This window comes from Esox lucius, chromosome 5, assembly GCF_011004845.1.
Source record: "Esox lucius isolate fEsoLuc1 chromosome 5, fEsoLuc1.pri, whole genome shotgun sequence".
Classification (NCBI taxonomy): domain Eukaryota; kingdom Metazoa; phylum Chordata; class Actinopteri; order Esociformes; family Esocidae; genus Esox; species Esox lucius.
The window spans coordinates 13,717,758-13,744,669 of NC_047573.1; the positions used below are offsets into that span (position 1 = coordinate 13,717,758).

General features: G+C 44.6%; 1 protein-coding gene across 2 annotated transcripts; it reads right to left on the reverse strand.

The window, feature by feature from the left end:
- Nucleotides 1–3,955: 3,955 nt before the first annotated feature.
- si:ch73-127m5.1 (neurotrypsin) lies at nt 3,956–24,781 on the reverse strand. 2 transcript variants are annotated; one of them, XM_020046247.3, is made up of 15 exons: nt 24,675–24,781; nt 24,330–24,427; nt 19,069–19,111; nt 10,519–10,761; nt 10,216–10,354; nt 9,866–10,044; nt 9,631–9,778; nt 9,345–9,523; nt 9,090–9,231; nt 8,344–8,567; nt 7,981–8,122; nt 7,631–7,891; nt 7,305–7,427; nt 6,891–7,162; nt 3,956–6,772 (listed from the first exon to the last, which is right to left on the reverse strand). In XM_020046247.3, exons 2-15 carry the CDS (start codon nt 24,399–24,401, stop codon nt 6,183–6,185), a joined length of 2,757 nt encoding a protein of 918 aa, XP_019901806.1. In that variant the 5' UTR covers nt 24,402–24,427; nt 24,675–24,781; the 3' UTR covers nt 3,956–6,182. The 2 variants fall into 2 exon arrangements, with proteins under 2 accessions (XP_019901806.1, XP_010862379.1); XM_010864077.5 differs by having other exon boundaries at nt 24,636–24,740.
- Nucleotides 24,782–26,912: the final 2,131 nt, after the last annotated feature.

Here is a 26,912-nt window from a genome sequence, read left to right on the forward strand (position 1 = left end):
GACTCAATATCTCCAGCCTCCTTCGGGATCCAGTCGAAGCTCCGCCGGAGGTTAAAGATCTCTCTGACAGGAGACTCGGCCAGACATTCCCAGCAGACCCTTACAGTACGCTTGGGCCTGCTGAGTCTGTCCAGCTTCCTCCCCCGCCATCGGATCCAACTCACCACCAGGTGGTGATCAGTTGACAGCTCCACCCCTCTCTTCACCCGAGTGTCCAAGACATACAGCCGCAGGTCAGATGAAACGACAACAAAGTCGATCATCGACCTGCGGCCTAGGGTGTCCTGGTGCCACGTGCACTGATGGACACCCTTATGCTTGAACATGGTGTTCGTTATGGAAAAACTGTGACTAGCACAGAAGTCCAATAACTGAACACCACTCGGGTTCAGATCAGGGGGGCCGTTCCTCCCAATCACGCCCCTCCAGGTGTCACTGTCGTTGCCCACGTGGGCGTTGAAGTCCCCCAGTAGAACGATAGAGTCCCCAGTCGGAGCACTTTCCAGCACCGCTCCCAGAGACTCCAAGAAGGTCGGGTACTCTGCACTGCCATTCGGCCCGTAGGCACAAACAACAGTGAGAGACCTATCCCCGACCCGTAGGCGCAGGGAAACGACCCTCTCGTTCACCGGGGTAAACTCCAACACATGGCGGCAGAGCTGGGGAGCTATAAGCAAACCCACACCAGCCCGCCGCCTCTCACCATGGGCAACTCCAGAGTGGTGAAGAGTCCATCCTTTCTCAAGGAGTGTGGTTCCAGAGCCCAAGCCGTGCGTAGAGGTGATCCCGACTACCTCTAATCGGAACCTCTCAACCTCACGCACGATCTCAGGCTCCTTCCCCGCCAGCGTGGTGACGTTCCACGTCCCTAGAGCTAGTTTCCGTGTCCAGGGATCGGGTTGTCTAGGCCCCCACTGCTGCCCGATCCTCTCCGCACCGACCCCTTATGGTCCCTCCTGTGGGGGGAAAGGCCTGGCCACCAGGCACTAGCGTACAAGCCCCAACCCCGGGCCTGGCTCCAGGGTGGGGCCCCGGCTGCGCCATACCGGGTGACGTTACGGACCTCAAAATTGTTCTCATCATTAAGGGGTTTTGAACCGCTCTTAGTCTGACCCATCGCCTAGGACCTGTTTGCCTTGGGAGACCCTACCAGGGGCATATAGCCCCAGACAACATAGCTCCTAGGGTCACTCGGGTACTCAAACCCCTCCACCACGTTAAGGTGGCAGTTCATGGAGGGGTGTTGAAATGTTGTTCCTAGAAAAATGAATGTCCACTTTTATGCCAGCAATACATTTTAAAAAGTTGGCCTCGTGGCAATAAAAGACTGGAAAAGTTGTGTAATTCTAAAAATCTACACCTGGTCGGCTATCACACAACTAATTAGATTGTGTGATAGGGAGGGGTTCACTACTCTGTGAAAGACCACGTGAGCAAGTAGTGCAACAATTTAACATTTCACAATGTAAAATAGCTAAGAGTTTAGGGGTCATGATTTACGGTTCATAATATAATTAAAAGTTTCAGAGAATACAGATAAACCACTGTATGCAAGGAACAGGCCGAAAACCAGTATTGGATGGCCATGATGTTCGGGCCCTCAAGCGGCACTGCATTAAAAACAGACATGATTCGGTAGTGGAAATCATTGCATGGGTTCAGGAACACTTCCCAAAACTATTGTCTGTGAAACAAAATGTCCCGTGGTCTGACAAATCAAAATGTTTAATTATTTTTGGTAATCAAAGACGTGTCCTCCAGACTAAAGAGGAGAGGGACCATGCAGTCCCTTATTAGCACAAAGTTTAAAAGCCAGCATCTATGATGGTATGGGGGCACATTAGTTCACATTGCATGGGTGTCTTGCACATCTGTTAAAGCACAATTAATGCTGAAAAATATATACAGGTCTTGGAGCAACATATGCTGTCATCCAAACAATGTACCTTTCAAGAGTATTTTAAAAATGCCAACAACTTTAATGTCAACTACAACGTCTTTCTGTTTTTACCTCAGTTTGGGTGGGTTTTCCTGCATTGTTCCTATAGGTGGAATGTTCTACTGTGACCTTTCCACCTCTTGGTTACATAGCTAACTGGCGTCACTCAAATCCTGCTCTTAAAATATAACTCTTTTCAGCATTATCCCACCCCATAAGATCTAAAAAATAAAGTATGTGGCTTATATCGCTCAGTTAAATATATACTGTGGTTGATAATATCTTTGCTGTTTGTCTCCCATGTTGGATGATACATTTAGTATTGTCAATTAATTGACTGTTGCTTTTATTACTTTTATTAGTAAAAGTGTCTGGTACAACTCTCATGGCCACATGTTTGCGGTATCACCTGCTTTCTAAGTTAGTCATGAGATGGTTTCACCTACCACATTTAAAAGTATAAATCTCTCTTGAGAATGTTTTATCATGGCATGGTGCCTCTACATCACAAATTTCCAAGGTGGGGTTGAACCGTTAGGGGCAGAAAATAGATGTAAAAGAGACCACTCCTAATCTTTCATAGATCAGCATCTCTACATTCCATTCCAGTGTCTGTTAAATTCCAACACAGGCACACCTCATTTTACTTAATGAGGTACTGATTAGGTGATTATCTGAACCAATTCTAATTTAGACTGGCAGAAGGTGAAAACGACTGCCCACTGCCCGAGATGACCGTCATCTCATTCGAATGCCACTCAACAACCATAAGATGACATCAGGTGACCTACAAAAAGAATGGCAAACAGCAGCTGGGGTGAAGTGCACGGTGTGGACTGTTCGAAACAGGCTCCTAGGGGCAGGGCTGAAGTCGAGCAAAGCTAGAAAAAAGCCATTCCTCAATGAGAAGCAAAGAAGAGCCAAGCTGAAGTTTGCAAAAGACCATAAGGATTGGACCGTAGAGGAATGGAATAAGGTCATCTTCTCCGAAGAGTCAAATTTTCAGCTTTGCCCAACACCTGGTCGTCTAATGGTTAGACTGAGACCTGGAGAGGCCTACACACCCACTGTGAAATTTGGTGGAGGATCGGTGATGATCTGAGGATGCTTCAGCAAGGCTGAAATTGGGCAGATTTGTCTTTGTGAAGGACACATGAATCAACCCAAGTACACGGTTATCCTGGAAGAACACCTGCTTCCTTCTGCTCTGACAATGTTGCTCAACTCTGAGAATAGTTTTTTCCAGCAGGACAAAGCACCATGCCACACAGCCAGGTCAATCAAAGTGTGGATGAAGGACCACCAGATCAAGACCCTGTCATGGCCAGCCCAATCTCCAGACCTGAACCCCATTGAAAACCTCTGGAATTTGATCAAGAGGAAGATGGATGGTCACAAGCCATCAAACAAAGCCAAACTACTATTTTTGTGCCAGGGGTGGCATGAAGTCACCCAACAGCAATGTGACAGACTGTTGGAGAGCATGCCAAGACACATGAAAGCTGTGATAAAAAAAATCAGGGTTATTCCACCAAATATTGATTTCTGAACTCTTCCTAAGTTAAAACATTATTTTGTTGTTGAAAAATATGAATTTGTTTTCTTTGCATTATTTGAGGTCTGAAAACAATGCATCTTTTTTGGTTATTTTGACCAGGCAGAAAATATTTAAAAAGTAACATTTAATGTTTCTGTTTTGTATCCTATTAAATGCAATTCAAAATAAACATATGGGATACAAAACAAACATTACATGGAATTTGGGAGTAATGTTGTCAGTAGTTTATATAATAAAACAAACATTTTACTAATTTTACTCAAACACATACCTACGAATATTAAAGCCAGAGAAACTGATAAAATTGCAGTGGTCTCTTATTTTTTTCCTGAGCTGTATAACACCATTACTAACCCTAACACATTTGGTCATAGTTCCTCTTTCAACTGGGAGAGTTGGCCCTCCAGTGGACACAACGGGTAATGACCAATACAACCACATAAAGCCAGAGACAGGAATATTTCTGATTTTCAGATTTAATGAAGAAAACTTCACATAGAGACCAACACAGTCCTGTTCTTCTTTAAAGGTCTACCATGTTTCCGTACTCAGCCAGATCAGAGGAAAACACAGACGGATGCAATACAGTTTTACAGTCAGGCTTATTACAGCTTTAAACAAAGACATGATGAACTGTGAAATTCTATCAAACCCACAAAAGCAGTGCTTTTGCAGTGTCTGGGTTAACAAACTACTGCTGTCTATATACACACACACTTGATTCAGCATGCAATGTGGGTTTTTTGGAACTGAGCCCCGGCTCTCACTGTCCAGCTATGGAGATATTTACATAGATTTTGCATGATTTTCTGGACAGTGTTACTCAAAGCATTTAGCCTCAGGAAGGAGTTTCATGTGATGATTATACAGCAGATACCACTTCATTTTGCTGTATTGATAGGAGTCTGTAGAGCTCTAAAAAAGATGCATTGAAGTATTTAATATTTGAGAGAAACAATTAGTTCTAGAATACAAGATGCTTTACAACACCAAGGCACAGCACACAATTGAGCACAAGTCCATCCAGTATAAACAAAAAAAAAAACATTCAGGACAATCCATTTATGGAGATTTTCCCTAAACCATTGGTCCAAGGTCAGATCATTTTATGTTCCTAAATTGCTACGGTTAGGATTTAAAGTTGGGTAATCTGGTCTAGTAAACAGATTAGGGGCTACTTCGCCCTTCAACAAATGATAATCTATGGCTCTGAATACGCCGGTGTGACCATATTGCTGTCTACTGGTTAGATCACACACATCCGCAGAGAGAACAGACAGGAACATTCAACTACAGGAAGGCTAACCGTTTTGGCTAATGAAATAGAACATTAATTAATGCAACACACAAACAATTAGAAGTATTTACAACAAGAGCCGTTCTGGGAGGTCAGTACAAAAGATAAATATGATCGATCCCTTGGCTTCCATGGCTTTGACGAGAGAGAAAAACAGGGTACAATAGAATAGAGCAGAGTAGCATAGAAGATAACTTTTTTTGTGATGTTGCAATGCTGCTGAGAAGTACAGGGTAAACTACAGAGCAGAATCCCTGGGTTCACTTGTTCAAGCACTAAAGTGTCTCACTCAATGGCACAACTGCAGATGGTAGCTTGGGACACACACCAACAACCTCCAGTTACTGTCCAGTTCGTCCACTAATAAAAAAAACTAAGTCTATTTCATTTGCAGGAAGAGTGCATCCTCAGGAGTGCATCTGTCATATTAGATCACCAGAAACAGCTAAGCAACAGCACTTTTCTAGTTCACCACTGGTTAAAGAAGAATGTCAAAATGTTTCTACATAATGTTGTATGGTTCCCCACCCTGAATGTAGTTTATGGGCAAAGAGAAACGAGAGAAAGCCATTCATGGTTTTCTTTTCTTTAAACAGCCATTACAAACAGCTGACTAGCAACTGATACTGTAGCTAAATATCTACAGAAGTAATGGGGCTTGTGACCAGTTTTATTTCATACTGGCCACATCACCTAGATGCTACATCAAACCAATATGGAGTTGATTTTCAGAGTTGAAATATGTTTTTACTTGCTCACTTGCCATGTTTATTTCCTTTGATACTGTACAGAGCTGAAGTTTGTGTGATAAAATAAATCTGATTTACAGATTCACAGTTTCTCTCAGCCCATGGACAACTTTCAGGGTGAGGAACCATTTAACGTCTATTTGAAAACATGTTAAACTCTCCTTTAAAGAATAACAAATCAGTATGGACAGACTTTGTATTTAAATAGGGCATCACAAGACCATACATAGTTCAGTTTCTATCTAAACACTACCTAAATACTATCTAAACTCTGTTCCTGAAGACCTACTTGTTGGTTCTCTTCAACCCAGGTTGTGAATGATTTAGCTTTTCATCCAGCTAATTATTAGAATCAGCTGTGCTGGATTAGGGTTGGAGAAAAGTAGCGGGGACAGGAACAGGGTTGGTCAGCCCAGATCTAAAGCATGTTGTCTAGTTCCACATTATCACAACAGCAACCCCCTCTTCACACATTACAGGTGATACACACATGTCAACCATACTTACACGTACACACCACAGCTGGAGTAACACACACACACACACAGCCAAGCCTGAGAACAAGTCCTCTTCGCCTATTCTTCCTCCTCTTCTTTACACTCACATGGCACAGCCGGTGAGACAATGGCGTCTTCTGGATTACACCAGGCTGGCAGTGTTGGCCTCAGAGTTGTGAGTGTCTGTGTGTTTACTGTGTGAGTGTGTGTATGCATGCTTACTGTGTGCGTGTTTGAACTCGTTGCGATCGCCTGAATGTATACTGCTATGCTGTGTGTGCGTGAGCTGTTCATCGGCGTGTGTATTCTGTTCTTGGGAGGGTGTGTGTTTCAGCTCATCATGGCTGTACGTGAGCATGTTCCTGTCCTCCAGGGGCTGATCCTCTTCATGCACGTCGCTGTGTGCGCTCCGTTCGGGAATCCGCTCGTGTGTGCTTGTGACCTCCTGGATCCAGGCTTGGAACCGACTGACCCTTGTGTAGAGGGCCGGGGTTGAGGGGTCACTGCATCCATAACCTCCTGAGACCATCCCGGTCAACACCCAGCGCCCTTCCTCCCGTTGACATACCAGCCCGCCACCCCAGTTGCCCTGGCAACCGTTGTTCCCATGGAGCCGGCGTGTGTCGGGGGGGCTGCCTGCGCACAGCGTGCCGTGGGAGGAGTACCCGTCGCCATAGCGCTTCTTGCACTGCCAGGACGACAGGAGGGGTACCCAAGACTGGAGCACGGCATCTGTGGAAGGGGACAGGGGAAGGAGATGGAGGGAGAGATTGTGAGAAAACGAGGGGACATTACTAATGTGCAGGCGATGCTGAACCACAAATCAACGGTGGCAGAAAGTAATCAGTACCTGGTCCGTCCCAGCCTGCCGTAACTGCCACAACGCAGGAGGACGGGCTCCTGATCGCCGCTGTGTCCGGAGTGGAGAGGCAGGCAGCATTGGTATTGGGATCAAAGGTCAAACAGTGACCCTTGGGGCTTGGCAGCCTCAGCAGGGCCAGGTCATGACCCCCAGGGCCCTGGTCTGACCTGAACTTCCTGTGTACCACCACTTGCTCTGGGGTTAGAGTTCTGTCAGAACCCCCGACACGCAGCACATACTGAGACGGGTCAATACCAAACCTGTAGGACGCAGGAGACAAAGTGAGAGATCAGTGTGCAGTTTTGGAAAAGGGGTGGGAACAATGGGCCGAGACTAAACTGTATCTGGAAACTGGTTAGCAAACAAATGCAAGGAAAAGAATGGAGAGGAGACATGTCTGACCTGGTGAAGCAGTGAGCAGAGGCCAGTGCCCAACAGGGAGAGATCAGAGTACCGCTACAAACAGGATGACCATCTTTCCCCTCAGAACCCAACCACACTGACACCTGCCATGGCCACAACGTCCTGGAGGTGGGTGGAGAGGATTGGAGAGGGGAGGGCAAAAGTGTGGAAGGCAGGAGAGGCAGTGTAGTCTGTTAGTTATAGCGTTTGACCAGAAACCGAAAAGCTCAGACCACTGAGCCGTCAAGGCGACGACAGTGAGTATGTTTTTTAGGCTGGGTACGACCAACAAAGCCGAATAACGTGCTGTACAAAAAGCTTCTTACCGGAGTGTATTCTCTGCACCTCCTCTTTCTTCACTCTTCCTGACTCCACAGGTGAGTTGACCTGGCCGGGCTGTCTCCTCTGTTGTCTGGGAGGCGTGGTCACAAATCACACCTGCATCGTCTCTCTGGCTGCAGCCCGTGGGTCTCCGGCCCAAAGACGGACACTCCCCCAGAAAGTCCTCCTTCCCCGTACACCTCACTTGGTCAAGGTGAACAGGACCCTTCCCCTGACCGAACCCACCAGAGGCTACCGCATGCCCCCTGAGGAAAGATAAAAGAAAGGTAATCACTGAAAAGAGACGGTGAAAATCTCAGACAGTGTTTTAAAAATAAAAAAGGTGCACACGAACCTGTGGCCCAGCTGTCTGCACACCACGACGGCATTGAGATCATTCCAACCTGAGTCACAGATACTACCCCAGTCACCATGGAGGTACACCTCCACACGTCCTTCTGTATGGCTGCCACCCCCAGCCAGACGCACCAATGGACCTGTCACACACATTATACACGAGCCGGAATGAAGCATGTCCCAATTATCTTCAAAAAACCAATGCTTCTGCTAATGAACTCAACTCCAGAAGAGGCACTGATCCGCTCTGATGTTGATGAACATTATTACTGTATTGAAGCAGGCGCTACGCAGCTGCTGTGTGTTTCTTCTGAGTGTCTGACATCACTGCCTTCTGAATCAGAGTCTGAATCAGAATCACCTGTGGCAGGTGCGACCGCCGGCACCTCGTTGGTCTCTGCTTCTTTCGGTGTGGCCCTGCAATGCACGCCCACATCCTCTCTATGGGAACAGTCGCTACGGCCCCAGATGCCATGGCGACAGTCCAGCAGGGACGACTCGGTCCCCTCACAAAGCACATCGTCCAGTAGGATGATGCCGGAACCCTCGCCGAATGTTCCGTCAGTCACCACTTCTGCGTAACCCCTGGAGAAGGAACATGAACTTACACCCACTGCATCAAGACATACCACTATAGAAGAGTTTGCTGTCCCAGACACATTTTTGTGTTGTGGGGTAAAATCCTAATGAAATTAATGCCGTTACATTGGAGCTAGTGTAGTGTGAACAGATCAAAAACAACATTATTTGCCCTTCCGTCCAGGACATTACAATAATTTTCCAGAAAGTCAGTAGTATTAGTGGTAGATGTTGTAGTGTGATGGGATCTACAAGACAGTGAGCACAGGACAGCTAAAGAAAGAAAAGCACAACAACATGCTAAGTAATGAGAGCACCCATGTCTGTGTGCTCTGAATGGATGGAGTCTTTTCAGGTGTAGAAGTTGTGCAGTGTTTTCGTGCTACTGTTGGTATCCTAATATCTGCTGTGTTATGTTGACGGCATGTTACTGAGTCGGCCTGTAAATCTTAACCAGAAAATCCAGGACTGTGTGTACTGGCTCCAAATGCCTCCAAGGGAAGTACACACACACACACACACACACACCTGTATCCAAGCTGCCGACAGACCACCTGTGCGTGTTGATGAGTCCAGTTGTCATCACACACCGTACCCCAGTCCCCAGAGTGGAACACCTCCACACGACCCTCCCATGGACTGTCTCCACCCACCAACCGCACCACGCCGTCTGCAACACACACACACACACACACACACACACACACAGTGTGTGTTCAATCGTGAGTGAATGTTTTTCTGAATCTGTGTGTGAGCATGCGTGTGTGAAATATCTGTGTGTACCTGTGTAGGGACTGCAGGACACCCCGGCGTCTTCCATATGGTCACAGTTGTGTTGTTGCCAGTCTCCATGTAGACACTGGTCCAGGAAGAGTTCATTTCCGGTACACCTCACAGCATCCAATAGGATGGGACCTGAGCCCTGTCCAAAGTGGGCCCACGACCAGGCCTTCGCTACGCCCCTAAACACCAACATGGTTACACCAATACATTGTCAATATCCAGTTCCTCATCTCCACGCACACAAAAACATTCATGCACACGCGCAGGCCCACACACACGCACTCACCCGAATCCCAGATGTCGGCAAACAACCTCTGCGTCTTGGTCGTCCCATTGGTCATCGCAGACTGAGCCCCACCTACCACCATGAAACACTTCCACACGCCCCTCAAATTCTTCCTCTCCACCAACCAATCGCAGTGGAGGACCATTGCCTGGGGAGGAAACAATGACCAACCATGGATGCTTGTGTGGGGTCAAGGGGTAACATTATGTACTTGCTATCAGTTCTCTATAATGACCTTCTGGTGGTGCACACACTACTCCAGCCTCGTTTCCATGGCTACAGTCTCCAGTAACAAACGTCCGACTCCGACATTGGCTGACAGAGCTCTCGTCGCCACGGCAACCAAGCCGCTCGTAGTGGAAGAGGCCGGAACCCGAGCCAAACCGGGAGTGCTGCAACGCTGTACCAATCTCACTGAGTACACACAGTATTACAGCTGCTACAATGACCATGCCAATGAGAAGGCTTAGACACACACACACACACAGAAATACACACACACGCACGCACACACACACACACTCACAAACACGCGCACACACACACAAACACACACAAACACGCACACACACACATCTCTCTTACCCCAGCCCCAGCTGTCTGCAGATCACACTGGCATCTCTGTCTGTCCAATGAGAGTTACAAACCGCCCCCCACTGGCCATTCAGGTACACCTCCACACGTCCACTTCCAGATGATGTCTCGCCCACCAGCCGAGCCGCACCTAAGAGAGAAAGAGAAGTACGGACAGGCACATCAGCCAATTTTGCGTCTGAATGAAAGATACCTACCTCATCACATACGAACACATCCTGTGTATACAGTATTTACTTCAAAACTTCATTAGTACATTTGAAAGAATATTTCTGTTCAGTATAATAAGCCTACCCTGGTGGCAGTCGCAGTAGGCCCAGCCGATGGCCCCAGAGGTCTGTCTGAAAAAGCACCAGGGATTGGACTCTCTGTCAGGGTTACGGCAGTAGCTGTGTTCCCCCAAACCTCGACCAGGGTACTGCAGCACATAGTCTGGAAACTCTGTCCACCTCAGGCAGGGGGCGCCAGAGTCCGTCTGAGACACAGAGCCGTTATAGTAACCCAGCTCTGTAAAACCTTCTGAACAGGACAGAGGGGCTAGAGGAGAGCAGAGATAGTGTATGAGAGACCGTTAGTGATCCGTCTTAGAAATAGAGAGAGAAGCCGGACAGTTGAGAGATGTCAGTTTAAGTACATTGTTACAGTATCTGTAAACCCTTCAGTATCTGGAAACCCTGGAGAGACAGGGGGACGAGTGTAGAGGATACTGTTGTAACTTTATTAATCACCCTGAACCATACAGAAATATAAGTAGTGCACTTTGAAGCTTTATAGCAGGAATTGGCATGGTAGAAGATAAGTAGAAATTCAAGAGGGAGCAGAAGGTAAAAATTATAAATGGAAAACCGTTGTGCTCTTGCTACATTATGGACAGGCTGCTATAATGCGTATTAACCCATCCTCTGTAATACAAAGTTGTTACTAAGCTGATCCATGTTAACCTCCCAGTTACATTATCCCTTAACCTCCCACTTGCACCCTTACTCATAAGAACACTGATAGGTGAGGGAGAGGGGGGATATAGAGATAGGAGAGGGAGTGAGAGAGGGGATAGAGAGTGAGAGATGGGATAGAGAGAGGGGACAGAGAGAGGGGATAGAGAGAGGGGACAGAGAGAGGGGATAGAGAGAGAGATAGGGGATAGAGAGTGTGAGAGGGGACAGAGAGAGGGGACAGAGAGAGGGGGGACAGAGAGAGGGGATAGAGAGAGAGAGGGGGATAGAGAGAGTGAGAGGGGACAGAGAGAGGGGATAGAGAGAGAGAGGGGGGATAGAGAGAGTGAGAGGGGACAGAGAGAGGGGACAGAGAGAGGGGGGATAGAGAGAGTGAGAGGGGACAGAGAGAGGGGACAGAGAGATGGGGGACAGAGAGAGGGGATAGAGAGATAGGAGAGGGAGAGAGGGGATAGAGAGAGGGAGATAAATAGATAGAGATAGAAAAGGGAGAGAGAGAGGGAGAGAGGGGTTAGAGAGAGGGAGATACATAGATAGAGATAGAAAAGGGAGAGAGAGAGGGAGAGAGGGGATAGAGAGAGAGAGGAGAGGGAGAGAGGGGATAGAGAGAGGGAGATAAATAGATAGAGATAGAAAAGGGAGATAGAGAGGGAGAGAGGGGATAAAGAGAGAGAGGAGAGGGAGAGAGGGGATAGAGATACATAGATAGAGATAGAAAAGGGAGAGAGGGAGAGAGGGGATAGAGAGAGATAGGAGAGGGAGAGAGGGGATAGAGAGAGATAGGAGAGGGAGAGAGGGGATAGAGAGAGGGAGATAAATAGATATAGATAGAAAAGGGAGAGAGAGAGGGAGGGGTTAGAGAGATAGGAGAGGGAGAGAGGGGATAGAGAGATAAATAGATAGAGATAGAAAAGGAAGAGAGAGAGGGACAGAGGGGATAGAGAGAGATAGGAGAGGGAGAGAGGGGATAAAGAGAGATAGGAGAAGGAGAGGGGTTAAAGAGAGAGAGGAGAGGGAGAGAGGGGATAGAGAGAGAGAGGAGAGGGAGAGAGGGGATAGCGAGAGGGAGATAAATAAATAGATAGAGATAGAAAAGGAAGAGAGGGAGAGAGGGGAGAGAGAGGAGAGGGAGAGAGGGGATAGAGATACATAGATAGAGATAGAAAAGGGAGAGAGGGAGAGAGGGGATAGAGAGAGATAGGAGAGGGAGAGAGGGGATAGAGAGAGGGAGATAAATAGATAGAGATAGAAAAGGGAGAGAGAGAGGGAGAGAGGGGTTAGAGAGAGGGAGAGAGAGAGAGGGGTTAGAGAGAGGGAGATAAATAGATAGAGATAGAAAAGGGAGAGAGGGGGAGAGAGAGTGGTTAGAGAGAGGGAGAGAGAGTGGGGTTAGAGAGAGGGAGAGAGAGAGGGGTTAGAGAGAGGGAGATACATAGATAGAGATAGAAAAGGGAGAGAGGGAGAGAGGGGAGAGAGAGAGGGAGAGAGGGGATAGAGAGAGATAGGAGAGGGAGAAAGGGAATAGAGAGAGGGAGAGAGGGAATACAGAAAGAGAGGGGTTACAGAGAGGGAGCGAGATAGGAAAGTGAGAGATGGGATAGAGAGATAGAAAAGGGAGAGAGGGGACATAGAGAGATAGGAGAGGGAAATGAGAGGGAAAGGAGAGGGAGAGAGAGGATAGAGAGAGTGAGAGAGGGCATAGAGAGAGTGAGAGAGGGGATAGAGAGAGGAAGCAGACGTTCCATAGAGTAGCAGGATCAGACACTATTGTCACTGAGCTAAGTCTGCCTACAGAGGTCACACAACACACAATGAGAAAAACACATCATGCTGGACACACATCCTGCGATTAATAGTTAGCACAGAGACACAAGCTATTATAGCCAGGACCAATGTTATCTCTCTCTCTCACACACGCACACAAATGCACAGCTTGGCTGTCCTGGAACATGATCTGAAAGTGTCACACACACACACGCTCTGTCTCACCCAGAGGGTGTACCCCCTACACTTTGTACCTCATTCCATTCTGGAAGAGGAAGAGAGAAAAACAGAATGGAGGCAAAGCGGAAATGTTGGAGGGAGAACAAAGAACGGATGATGCTAAATCTGTTTGAATCAGTTTTCCAGGATAGACCAGGACTAAGTGCGTCTTAATCCACAGAACTAGGCTCAGTCTGTAACTCGAAAAATTATAAAGAAAGAAACCAATGTTCTCCTATTCCTCACAAAGGTAACATTACAGCATAGATTGCAATAACTTAAATCAAGAAATAAAGGGGCAAAACACTGTAGACAAGGTAAGAAAGACAGAGAGAGAGACACGGACAATGCAAGAGAGCGAGATAAAATGATCAGAACAGAACAGATGTACAGAAATGTACTGCTGACTCCTTTCCAGGTCATCATTTGATGTGTTGGCTCTTTTATTGTGTTCCAGGAATGATGTCCCCTGACAAATCCTGTGTTCTGTCTGACAAAATATGTTCACTGAGGCGGTCTCCATTCCATGTGGACACAACTTCTGCACAGTCTTTAAAACCAGAAAGATGTATTTTGATCACAACATGTGAGAGTTAAGGCAGTAGCTGTGGTCCCCTGCAAAACCACTGACCGGGGCCAAAATTCAGCTAAACACCATACTATGAAAAAATCAACACAGCCTTCAGAGATGTTGCAGAGAATTTGAAGGTGATGACAAGCAGAGCCAGAAACATAGATGAGTTCTGCACTGGGGCAAAGCTCTAGGCCCTGAAGTTCTGTCTGGAGTGTCTGACCATCTACTATGAAACCCACCAGAAACCTCATCAAGGTTTGTGGGCTGGAAGAGACAAGTTAATCTTCTTGGAAGACAGGTAATGTAAACAGCATAATGGACTCCTGGAGCTGTCCTGCAGGACTGTCAGTTATGTTCAGAGACAGATCAGAAGACACATCATTCCCTCTAGAGCAAGAATCTGAGAAAGATAAGCTCAGCTAGGAAAATGCAGCAGAAGAGTCCAGAGTGGATGCGGAATGTTCAGGAGATCAAACCGTCTGTAGAGCTCTACAAGAGAGATGCAGAGGAAAAACAATTCTATACAAGCCTTCAGGTCGTTACTGTTACTGCTGTGATCCACTCAGAGAAGCCTGGCTGATTTAATTGAGTTGGGTAGGATGAAGTAGCCTCGAAGGACCATTCTGATCTCCCAAGCGTTTTCTATCCAAAACAGCTTGTGAGATTAGGACTGTTCTATGTGGCTAAAGGAGGAGGAGGCACCAGCAGAAAAGCAGGCTCAAGGGTTCATTAAAGATTTAAAGCAGGAAATCACTGAGCTACATAACAGAGACACCACACTGGAACACCTGGAAAAAACTGAATATCACGTCTACCTCTTCCAGACCTCCCTATCCCTGTGCCTCCCCAAACACGCCCAAGGTCTTGTCTGAGGTAAACATTCAAATGTGTTGTTTGTTTGGGGGTGGGGGGGGGGGGCAGGGTGAGGAGAGCTGTTCCTGAGACGGAGCAGACCCTTCATGAAGAGATCGGAGAGGCAAGTGGAGAAGCTGAGCCAAAGAATATTCAGCAGCGGATGTGACTTTAAAACCTGGTACAGCACATCCAGTACTCATCTTGTCAGGAAAAAAATGAGATATGGAAGCAGAAGGCAGGGTTTCTCTGACAACACGGTTTTAGAATCACCTCTCTGTCCTGGGAAAAGAGGGCTTCAACTCTGGGAAATTCTACTATGAGGTGCATAGTAGTTGAAGGATAACATTAGTAGCTTTCAGGAGAGGCTAGAAAATACAATGAAAGGACCAATGACTGGATTAATGAGGACGGATATAAGGGGGGAGAGTATCTCCAAACGTGAAACCTCTCCCATTGGACTCATTCACCCTGAGAGAAGATGTTTGCAGATTAAGAAGGAGCATGTGTTGTATTATGATGTAGGGAGCAGGTTCCATGTGTATTCTCTCACTGGCTGCACCTTCACTCATAAACTCCATGTTTCAACCTCTGTGGTGATAAAGCTGGCCCAAACTCACCCACAAATGTAATCTGTCCAGTAAATCCTACAGACTGTGTATGAAGGTAATAAAGCAAATGGTATTATCTTCAATTAGTTTTAGTATTGTCTGTGCAATGAGAAAGGGAACAACATCTGAAGTCATATGGGGTTAGTTAAGTACAGAATATAGTCTACAGATTCTACTCTACTCTTTTAGTGACTTCGCTTTTGATGATAAAAGTTTGTTCATACTTCCCTGATACAGTATATCGAGCTTCATTGGTTATTACTCCGGTCATTTACTCAGTTGCTGTAAATGCTGCAATTCACAACACCATTTATGCAATTCACGTATGCATACAATCATGTAGTGATGAGCAGAAATAATACGGTAATGGTTTCATTGTGAAAGAGTAAACAGAAGTGGACTGTATGAAACTAAACAGAAAATGTACAGCTCTTCTCTTTAGCCTAGCTTACTACACCATCGCCTCATCATATAGCCCTCTTATCCTTTTTCCTTGTCAACCAATCTGCTTCTATACTGACACAGCGACCTTCTCCTGACTGGCTGCTCCTCTGAGTTTATCTCTCTTCTTTTGTTTATCCTTCAATCTTAGTCTCTAGAATTGATAAGAGAATATTATTTTTTGTAGGCCTATTACATGTTGGAATTTTAGAAAGATTCCATAACTCCTATTTGAATTGGAATAATAACTTTTGCTTAATAAAATCAGGTTTTAAACTCAAAGTGCCACTCACCACATACAGACATAGAAACACTGACTTTTAGGGCAACAACAGTGTATGTATGGATGTAATGCTAAGACAACCACACTGTCCTCCCATCACCATGGGAACCATCACCAAGGGAACACTCATTCTCTCAGCTTCCATAATCCATTTCCCCGCCACAATGAGTAATTGACACGGTTTTAACACACAGCTATATGGGGGGTGGGGATGTGTTGGTGTGTCTACACACATGCATGCAGTATTAACTAGTGATGGGTAAAAATGGATGCAGTTACATATCTGATGTTTTTAACAGTAATAGTATTGTAAAATTGTGACAAAATTACAGTAGCATTTTTGCACTATGTAGCTCTATTGGCAAAAAAACACCACTATGTTTTTCTCCAGAGCTTGTTCTCCATCTTTTTAAACAGGGAGCTAACAATCCTGTCAGCACATGAAAACTTGTTTTCTGAAGATTCTGTCATCTGCCTCAAACATAGGATGGAAAATGTGTTCAAAACATCGAAATGCAAAGAAATCTTTGAACCAATTAGCAATATATAGAATTGTGAAAATCACAACAAATAAATTATGAACATGAATGTTAAATGTATATTTGATCAACACCTATGTATCAAGATAAATTATTGAATTGTTAGTTCCCTGGCAATTCTCAAACCCAGTCTGTCCACTGAAATCCCTTAAACACAAAATAACAAAGCACCCTGATATACTGTACTGTATGTACTGTAAAGCCAAAGGAGGACCGGTACATATCATGTTAAAGTAATCTAAAATGAAACCTCAGATTTTTTTTATCAGAACCTTACCCATCCTATTGTCTACTGGCCAGAGGCCCATTTCTATCAGAGCCTTACCCATTCTACTGTCTACTGGCCAGAGGCCCATTTCTATCAGAACCTTACCCATCCTACTGTCTACTGGCCAGGGGCCCATTTCTATTAGAACCTTACCAGTCCTACTGTCTACTGGCCAGAGGCCCATTTCTATCAGAACCTTACCTGTCCTACTGTCTACTGGCCAGAGGCCCATTTCTATCAGAACCTTACCCATCCTACTGTCTACTGGCCAGGGGCCCATTTCTATCAGAACCTTACCCATCCTACTGTCTACTGGCCAGGGGTCCATTTCTCTCAGAACCTAACCTATCCAATGTCTACTGGCCAGAGGTCCATTTCTAACAGAACCTTACCTGTCCAACTGTCTACTGACCAGAGGCCCATTTCTCTCAGAACCTTACCTGTCCTACTGTCTACTGGCCAGAGGCCCATTTCTATCAGAACCTTACCCATCCTACTGTCTACTAGCCATGGGCCCATTTATATCAGAACCTTACCCGTCCTACTGTCTACTGGCCAGAGGCCCATTTCTATCAGAACCTTACCCGTCCTACTGTCTACTGGCCAGAGGCACATTTATATCAGAACCTTACCCATCCTACTGTCTGCTGACCAGAGGCCCATTTCTATCAGAACCTTACCCATCCTACTGTCTACTAGCCATGGGCCCATTTCTATCAGAACCTTACCCGTCCTACTGTCTACTGGCCAGAGGCCCATTTCTATCAGAACCTTACCCATCCTACTGTCTGCTGACCAGAGGCCCATTTCTATCAGAACCTTACCCATCCTACTGTCTGCTGACCAGAGGCCCATTTCTAACAGAACCTTACCTGTCCAACTGTCTACTGACCAGAGGCCCATTTCTCTCAGAACCTTACCTGTCCTACTGTCTACTGGCCAGAGGCCCATTTCTATCAGAACCTTACCCGTCCTACTGTCTACTGGCCAGAGGCACATTTCTATCAGAACCTTACCCATCCTACTGTCTGCTGACCAGAGGCCCATTTCTATCAGAACCTTACCCATCCTACTGTCTACTAGCCATGGGCCCATTTCTATCAGAACCTAACCCGTACTACTGTCTACTGGCCAGAGGCCCATTTCTATCAGAACCTTACCCATCCTACTGTCTGCTGACCAGAGGCCCATTTCTATCAGAACCTTACCCATCCTACTGTCTGCTGACCAGAGGCCCATTTCTATCAGAACCTTACCCATCCTACTGTCTACTGGCCAGGGGCTGGGTTTATGTGTCTTGATGCAGCGACATCAAAAGACCTCAATGAATCATTAACACAGTAGGGATTTGGGTGCTTGTGTGTTTTTGTGGATTTTGAACTTGGAGAGAGACCAGAAATAATGAACTGCCTGGTCTTTATCAGGGAAAGAGAACCCAACCCCATCACAATCACTAGTTAAAGAAACCAGAAAAGGAACCAGGCAAGCCTAGTTCAGCCGGCCTGCAATTAAAAGTGACAACATTTTGTTTTCTCACTGGATTCAAACCCAGGTGCCCCACATGAAAGGCTGTGTCTTTCACCACTACGCCACAAAGCCATACATTTGCCAAGGGATGGTATAACATCTTAACATTAGATCCTTTTGTTACACATTAACATCTCGCCGTGTTAGATAAAGCCTATATCACCCCAAAAAGCATGGATGGATACGTACTTCGAAAATCCACCAGAAATAGACACAAAAATTGTAAAACCGTAAACAGTTTTATTTTTGGCTTACTATAACGTAGCTACTGAAGGTAGTAGCCAGCAAAATGTTTGTAAATCCTGATCCACAAAGCACACACGGATGCGTACTTCGAAAATTCACCAGAAATAGTCGCAATATAACTGTGAACAGATTTATTTTAGGCTTACTATAACTTAGCTACTGGAGGTTGTTGCCAGATTTTTTTTGTCTATCCAGAACAAATCCTAATGCATAATTTGTTTTGTCTGTGGCGAGATTCAAATGCGGGACCTATTGTTTGCAGGGCCGCTTCCCTAACCACTTTGCTATTTAACAAGGGGTAGTCAGTCAGTCAGTGAGAGACATTCACTCTTCTTGGCCGGCTCCGCTAAGCGTTCTGGCAGAAAGTGGGGGTCAGAGACAGACAAAGTTGTAAGGGTGTAGACGGGGGCTAGAGGCTAGAATACCGTTCAGTATGAGTACAATGAAAATAATTTGAAGACGGGAGAGGAAGCAATGGGACATTATATAGAAAAGAAAGACATGGGGGAGATATAAGGAGAATAGGAGAGGGGAGAAGAGTAAGAAGGGAGGTGACTTTTAGCCTACCTGTGTTTTGCACCTCGTTTAAATAACTGTCATCAGCTACCACCTTGAAGGGGAGGAGAGAAATATGTCAGACCGCGTTTCAGATTCCCAACATAATCAGGCAACACAACCTTGCATCAACATTTCACATCATATCTGTAACAGAAAATATTCGTTATTGATCTTAAGGAGGAAAAATGAAATTTGGATACAGGTTTTAAGTTGTGAAATACAAAAAATAAAAAGATTGGAAATATGTTGCTTGGATGAGTATTTAACAACTTCAAATTAATAATTGGTCGAGCAACCATTCACTGCAATAACAGACATTTTCTTGTTGTTGCTTTTTTTTGGTAAGTATGTACCAGTTTTGCACCTATTGTCTGAGTGATTTTGGCATATTTTCTTGGCGGGATTTACTCCAGGTTATTCAGGTTTATAGGATTGCACTTATAGACTGCAAAGCAGCTTTTTACATCTCCCGAACGTTGCAAAGATTTGATAATTTTATAATCCGGTCACAGACAATGAAATGTCTTTCTTTTCCATACCCATTGTATATGGGTGTCATACCACAGCTTTCAAACAAGCAGCATTCATTGCTCGAATCATCTCATTCATAATGTAAGACTTTTGGGAAAATCTCTCCACTCTCCAGTCAAATTGGGCCTGCTCCTATACTCTGGTATAGTAAAAGTAACATGAGTCTGTAACCATTAGAACCTTGTACAGTTTTTCCACATTTACTTTCTACACTGAATTTATAATTGATTTAAATACATTTTCATCAAAGAAGATATTTTTACCAATTTATTGAAAAAAATGAAATTGCGTGTCCATAATTATTCAGACCCCTAGCCATGACAACAAATTGAGCTCAAACTCATCCTGTGTCCTCTAATCAATCTTTACATGTCTCTGGAATGTCATTGTTGTCCACCTCAAATTGAGGTGTTTGGACATGAATTTGAAAGGCATACACCTGTCTAAGCGCCCACTATTCATGTCCAAGCAAAAACCATGCCATGAAGTCCAAGAAACTCACGGTAGACCTCTGAGATATAATTGTGTCAAGGCACAGAACTAGGGTAGGTTATACAAAAATTAGGAAAGCATTGAATGTTCACTGGAGCTCGTTGGGTGCCATACTTGAGAAATGACAGAAGTTTGGAACCACCAAGACTCTACTTTAATTTTAAGAGCTGGCGTCAGGACAAACTAACCAGGCTCGGCGGTCAGGCATTTGACCAAGAACCCAATGGCCACTCTAACAGAGGTTTAAAGTTTCTCTGCAAAGATGGGAGAACCTGCCAGGATGACAACCCTCTCTTTATCACTCCATCCATCACACCTTTATGAAAGAATGGCTAGATGGAAGCCACTCCTGTGGGCATAAAGATCAAAATGATTTGGCTTGAATGCCAAGCACTACATCTGTCGAAAACTAGGTATCACTCATCACCTGGCTAATACCATATCTATGGTGAAGCATGTTGGTGGAAGTATCATGTTATGGGGATGCTACTCAGGAGCAGGGTCTAGGTGACTAGTCAAAATTGAGGAAAGGATAAACAGGGCAAAATGCCAAGAGGTCCTTGAAGAAAACCTGATTCTAAACACACAGGATATCAGACAGGGTGTAGATTAATCTCTCAGCAAAATGACCCAAAGCACACAGCCAAAACTATGCTGGAATGGCTTCGGGACAAGTCTGCAAATGTCCTTGAGTGTCCAAGCCAAAGCCTGGACTTCAGCCTCTCTGAACAACTAGGAAAACTTGAAGATCGCAGTTCACTGATGTTCCACATCCAATTTGACAGCGATTGAGAGAATCTTCAAGAAATAATGCGATAACTGCCCAAATCCAGGTGTGAATAGCTGGTGGAGGCATACCCAAGAAGACTCTGAGCTGTCGTCATTGCCAAAGACACTTCTACAAATTACTGAATAAAGGGTCTGAATATTTATGTACATGAGATACTTCAGTTTTTTATATCCAGAAAATGGTCACACAGTTTTAAAAATGTGTTTTTGTTTTGTCATTATGGGCTATCATGTGTAGGTTGATTGTTTCTTAATGAATTATAAATGATGTCTATAAAACAACAAAATGTGGTTAAAGTGAAGGGGGCTGGATACTGTCCAAAGTCACTCTTTGCACACACACTAGACCTTCACTATACAACTACACATGAACTCCAAACTCCATGAGCACACGCATACATTCATACATACACAAATTAATCACATTCATCACTGCTATTCACTACCAATCCGCTGCTACCTTTTTGTTAATGAACCTAAATTACCCATTCCCCACAAACAGACCCGGTACTGGCAATCCAAATAATTTGTATCGGGTCTAAGAAATCATTTCATTGGAAAAGAAGAAAACATGTTACAGTTAAGGTAAGCGATGAAATCCTACGTTTTATTAATTTAGCAGGCCGTCTTAATTAGAGTGACTCACAGTTAAGATTACAACCACACAACTACGGATGTAAGAAACTGTTAAATTTCTTCAACGTTTAGCAAATTTGTTTTTGTCCAATCACAACAATATCAAAGCACCACATGGCTGAATTCACTTTAGAGCCTCCTTGTGGCTCTTTTTAGGAGCTAATAATGGAAAGAAAATGACAGTTAAAATGACAAGGACATGCGAGAGCACCAGACAGGTAGGCTTGCTATTTAGTGTTGGAGGGTAGAAAATGCTCAACAAAAAGTACCTTTTCATCTAGAAACATTAGAAGCATTGTTGAAATATGTATTTATTATTTTTTGTGATGAATGGGAACTGTTAGTCATAGTTTGTGCAGCAGCACCAAAAGTAATGTTGTCTAACATTCCAACCACTAAAAATATCCCATTGACTTGGCCCTGATAGTTAAAAGAAATCTAATACAAATGCAAATATGTTTCTATAGTTGTAGGATTACTATATGACTTTGCCCTTTGGTGGTTCATCCAGCCCCATTCCAATGACCTTGCCTAAGACATGAAGACAAGCCTAATGCCTATAGGATTTTAGCTCAGTGGGCTTGTCATGTGGCGTGCAGATGATGTAGGTTAAATCCCTTCCTGTCACACAGATAAACATTACAGAACACAGATACCTGGTATTAGACAGTTTCAGATACCATCTGACAGAATGCTGTGTAGTACAGTTTTCCAAAGTAACATAAACCAGGTCAGAGAGAGGAGAGGAGATGAGAGAACGTTCTGACTGTGAATACTGTTCTGATACCGAAAAAATGAGGCCTCAGATTTCAGATCTATAAACGTTTCACCCTCTTCACCTTGACTTTGACAGTTAATTACTGCTCTCAAGGGAGAAAGCTAGTGCAGGCGGTTCCACACACACGCCACCTCCCTGTGGCATTGCCGTGGCTAATCATATTACGCAGTGAACAGGAGCCTCTGATGGAAGCGTAACATGCTGAGACTCCACTCATATCAATCTCACGGTGATTATGCTGTTACAGCAACAATTAGATGTTACCACATGAACAGCCGAGACCAGCGTATCTGGACAGAGATAGAGGCTCAATTTGTTTGCATATTCAGACTACTACACCACTAAAAACTAATCAGTGTATTGGGCCTGCATTCTAAATGGTGAAATCGTGTTGGCATTGGAACATATTGCTAGGCTAGAATTTGCACCGCAATGTGTGCTCGGTTCCACGCTTTGTAAATTGTCGAATAGGGCTGGTATTAAATCACACCAGCAGACAGGGCCAGACACACACACACACACACAAACACACACAGATATTCATCAGTACATGACTGTCAGCCCAGATAGGTAAGCCCAAGCCTAAGCAATTGTGCAAAGAGCTAACAAGCATTTTATTCTCCGGGAAGGTCTTATCACAACTAAATGCTTACATGAATCACAACTTATCAAACCACCTCTGTTATTAACACCCAGCATGAAAACTCACATTTCCAGATGGTTTCATAAATGTTCCATTACAAACCTTCACATTTATTTAGAGAAAACTTTTGAAATAGATGAATTCCCTGATTACTTGATGGATTTTTAAATTGATAATATGCCAATTGAGTTTTAGGAACCTGAGGGGAAAATCGAGAGATAACTGCTTTACAGTTGAAACTAAACAGTGTTATGAAACATTCAAACTATGACACAGTTCATCAGGCCATGCATGATCTTTTTCTGGATGGTAGGTCTGGATGGTACGTGGTATCATCCTGACGTGGATCAGATGATACATGGTCTCTGACCCTCCCACAAAAAGCATGGCCTGTGCATACAACCTCACTTCTCAATTTCCAACCCATCTAGAAAAACTGATAAAATACTGGTTAAATATCCCTTATAAGACAATATTATAAGCTCTGATTGATCAGCAGGAAAGGATAGCCTTGAATATGGACCACGGATATAGGCGTCCAGTGAAATAATTTGCATACACATGCTTCGGCAATAGTCAGTAGTGCTAGCCTACGTTGTCTGAACTGTACATTTCGATTATAATATGAAAAGGCATCACAACATCATAAATATTACAGATGGATGGGCTGCTGCTGCTGGAGGGCTAAGGGATGTTGATTGAATTGCTGCGACAAAGGGCAATAGCGCGTGGTGTTACCGTTCATCCATGCACCACTAGGGGCGAACCTGCAGGGGCTGGTGTGCTGGTTCCTCTCATGATAGTGTAGCGCGCGATGGAGTGATGCGGGTACGCCCGGGCGTGTGTTTGTGTGTGTGTGTGTGTGTATGTGTGTTGCGGGGGGGGGGGGGGGGGTGCGCGCGCGTGTGCTCTGGGTTTAACTTGCTTTACAGAACAATTATAAAAAAAACTAAAACAGACGCGTGGTGTCTAACACTGATGGAGAACAATACATGTCGGGTGCATATTACACTTCGGCTACTGATGAAGCCCCCAAACTGCTTTGTCCAGAACAAAAGGTTAAAATGAAGTGTTAAAAAAGCAACATAACGTGTTTTCGTAGATTTGTTCCATTTTAGATATGACTCTGATTACGTCTATTATTAAATGTAGCCTATAGAACCCTTCGTCTATAATGATCTATGTCACTGTCTAGAAATGGGCGCACCTTTAAAAGAAAAGGAGCACTGTTTCTCAGCCTCAATTTAATTGCGATAAAATCGTATTCTTATTCAATTAAAATAATAAATTATCCTAAATCAGCAGGAGTAGGCTACAAACTAGCTGACAGTGTGAGAAATCAGGGCGCACCTTGAAAGAACACAGACTAGACACAGAGGCACTACATTGCCAATAGCTTACCTCTGAAAGCACTTCCAACAAGAGACAGCTGAAGCCGATCAGAAGCATAATTTTCCGGGTGATTAGATCCATTCTGGCTGCTCTATCAGCGTCATAGCCTGGTAAAGAAAAGACACACCGCTTCCATCTCTGTCAACAAACTCGCTGCTTAGGTAAACCACCACTCTCCACCGTGTGCGGACTCAATAGAGGATGCCAAAAGAGCGCGCGAAGGTGTCGGTCGCGTGCTACGCTTCACCACGAAAAACCCCGGATGGGGCATTGATTGTAAATGAATGACAAACCAAAAAACTGACTTCTCTTTACCTCTTGATGAGATGAAGGTTTGGATGAACACACACACACCTATGGAACCGAAATACCACCACAACGAGAGATTCAGCACGCTTGCTTGTGTCCCGTCAGCTGCCGCAAAGCCCTTTAAAGCACGCTGAACTGTGTAATAGCCTAGAATTGACACACTATATGGCCAAAAGTATGTGGACATCTGACCATCTCACCTATATGCCTATGAGCTTGTTGGACATCCTATTCCAAAATCATGGGCCTATTCCAAAACCATATGGAGTTGCCTCCCCTTTGATGCTATAACACCTGCCACTCTCCTGGGAAGGTTTTACATTGGTGTCATTTTGTCGAGAGAAAAACTATTTTCTTTTCAATCAAATTTTTTTTTTCTGAAAGCGAAAACTAGGCTTCAAATAAAAAATGTTAGTGCAATCACATATTTTGTAATAGAGCGCAATAAAAATTGTTAGAAAACAAAAACATTATTTGAAAACGAATATCCAATTCAGTTTCGCTATTAACCACCCTCCATTTGGCTAGACTGCCCCCTTTGCAGTGATTCTTTTTTTGCTTTTGAAACTTTTTGGATTGAAACACTAGGGCTGAATCTCAAATCGCATACTTCATACCTACTACGTACTACAAGTACACTGCTCAAAAAAAATTAAGGGAACATGTAATCATCACAGTATAACACCAAGTAAATTTAACTTCAGGGAATCAATCTGTCCAGTTAGGAAGCCTGAGCGTGAATCAATGAAAGTGACAACAGGTGCAGTGGAGAGGCAACAGCAAGACAACCTCCAAAAAGGGAATGGTTTTACAGGTGGTGGCCACAGACAATTGCTCTCTCCTTATCCTTCCTTACTGATTCTTCTCTAGTTTTGCATTTTGCTAGTGTCCTTGTCACCACTGTTAGTATGAGGCGATACCTGCAGCCCATTCAGGTTGCACAGGCAGTCCAGCTCCTCCAGGATGACACATCCATGTGTGCGGTCACAAGATGTCTCCCAGTACAGTCTGAAGAGCATGGAGGAGATACCAGGAGATGGGCTGTTATATTAGGAGAGCTGTACAGGACTGTAAAAGGGATCAACCCAGCAGTATGACCGGTATCTGTTCCTTAGTGTTATACTGTAATGTTTACATGTTCCCTTAATTTCTTTTAATAGCAGTGTATTTAACTGCTTAGAACCTAGGTCTGGATGTCTAGCAATTATCTCTTCTAATTTAGCATCAGAAGTGATATACATATACACTCACCTAAAGGATTATTAGGAACACCATACTAATATTGTGTTTGACCCCCTTTCGTCTTCAGAACTGCCTTAATTCTACGTGGCATTGATTCAACAAGGTGCTGAAAGCATTCTTTAGAAATGTTGGCCCATATTGATAGGATAGCATCTTGCAGTTGATGGAGATTTGTGGGATGCACATCCAGGGCACGAAGCTCCCGTTCCACCACATCCCAAAGATGCTCTATTGGGTTGAGATCTGGTGACTGTGGGGGCCATTTCAGTACAGTGAACTCATTGTCATGTTCAAGAAACCAATTTGAAATGATTTGAGCTTTGTGACATGGTGCATTATCCTGCTGGAAGTAGCCATCAGAGGATGGGTACATGGTGGTCATAAAGAGATGGACATGGTCAGAAACAATGCTCAGGTAGGCCGTGGCATTTAAACGATGCCCAATTGGCACTAGGGGCCTAAAGTGTGCCAAGAAAACATCCCCCACACCATTACACCACCGCCACCACCAGCCTGCACAGTGGTAACAAGGCATGATGGATCCATGTTCTCATTCTGTTTACGCCAAATTCGGACTCTACCATCTGAAGGTCTCAACATCTGAAGGTCTTCAACTGTCCAATTTTGGTGAGCTCGTGCAAATTGAAGCCTCTTTTTCCTATTTGTAGTGGAGATGAGTGGTACCTGGTGGGGTCTTCTACTGTTGTAGCCCATCCGCCTCAAGGTTGTGCGTGTGGTGGCTTCACAAATGCTTTGCTGCATACCTCGGTTGTAACGAGTGGTTATTTCAGTCAAAGTTGCTCTTCTATCAGCTCTTCTAATCAGTCGGCCCATTGTCCTCTGACCTCTAGCATTAACAAGGCATTTTCGCCCACAGGACTGCCGCATACTGGATATTTTTCCCTTTTCACAACATTCTTTGTAAACCCTAGAAATGGTTGTGCGTGAAAATCCCAGTAACTGAGCAGATTGTGAAATACTCAGACTGGCTCGTCTGGCACCAACAACCATGTCACGCTCAAAATTGCTTAAATCCCCTTT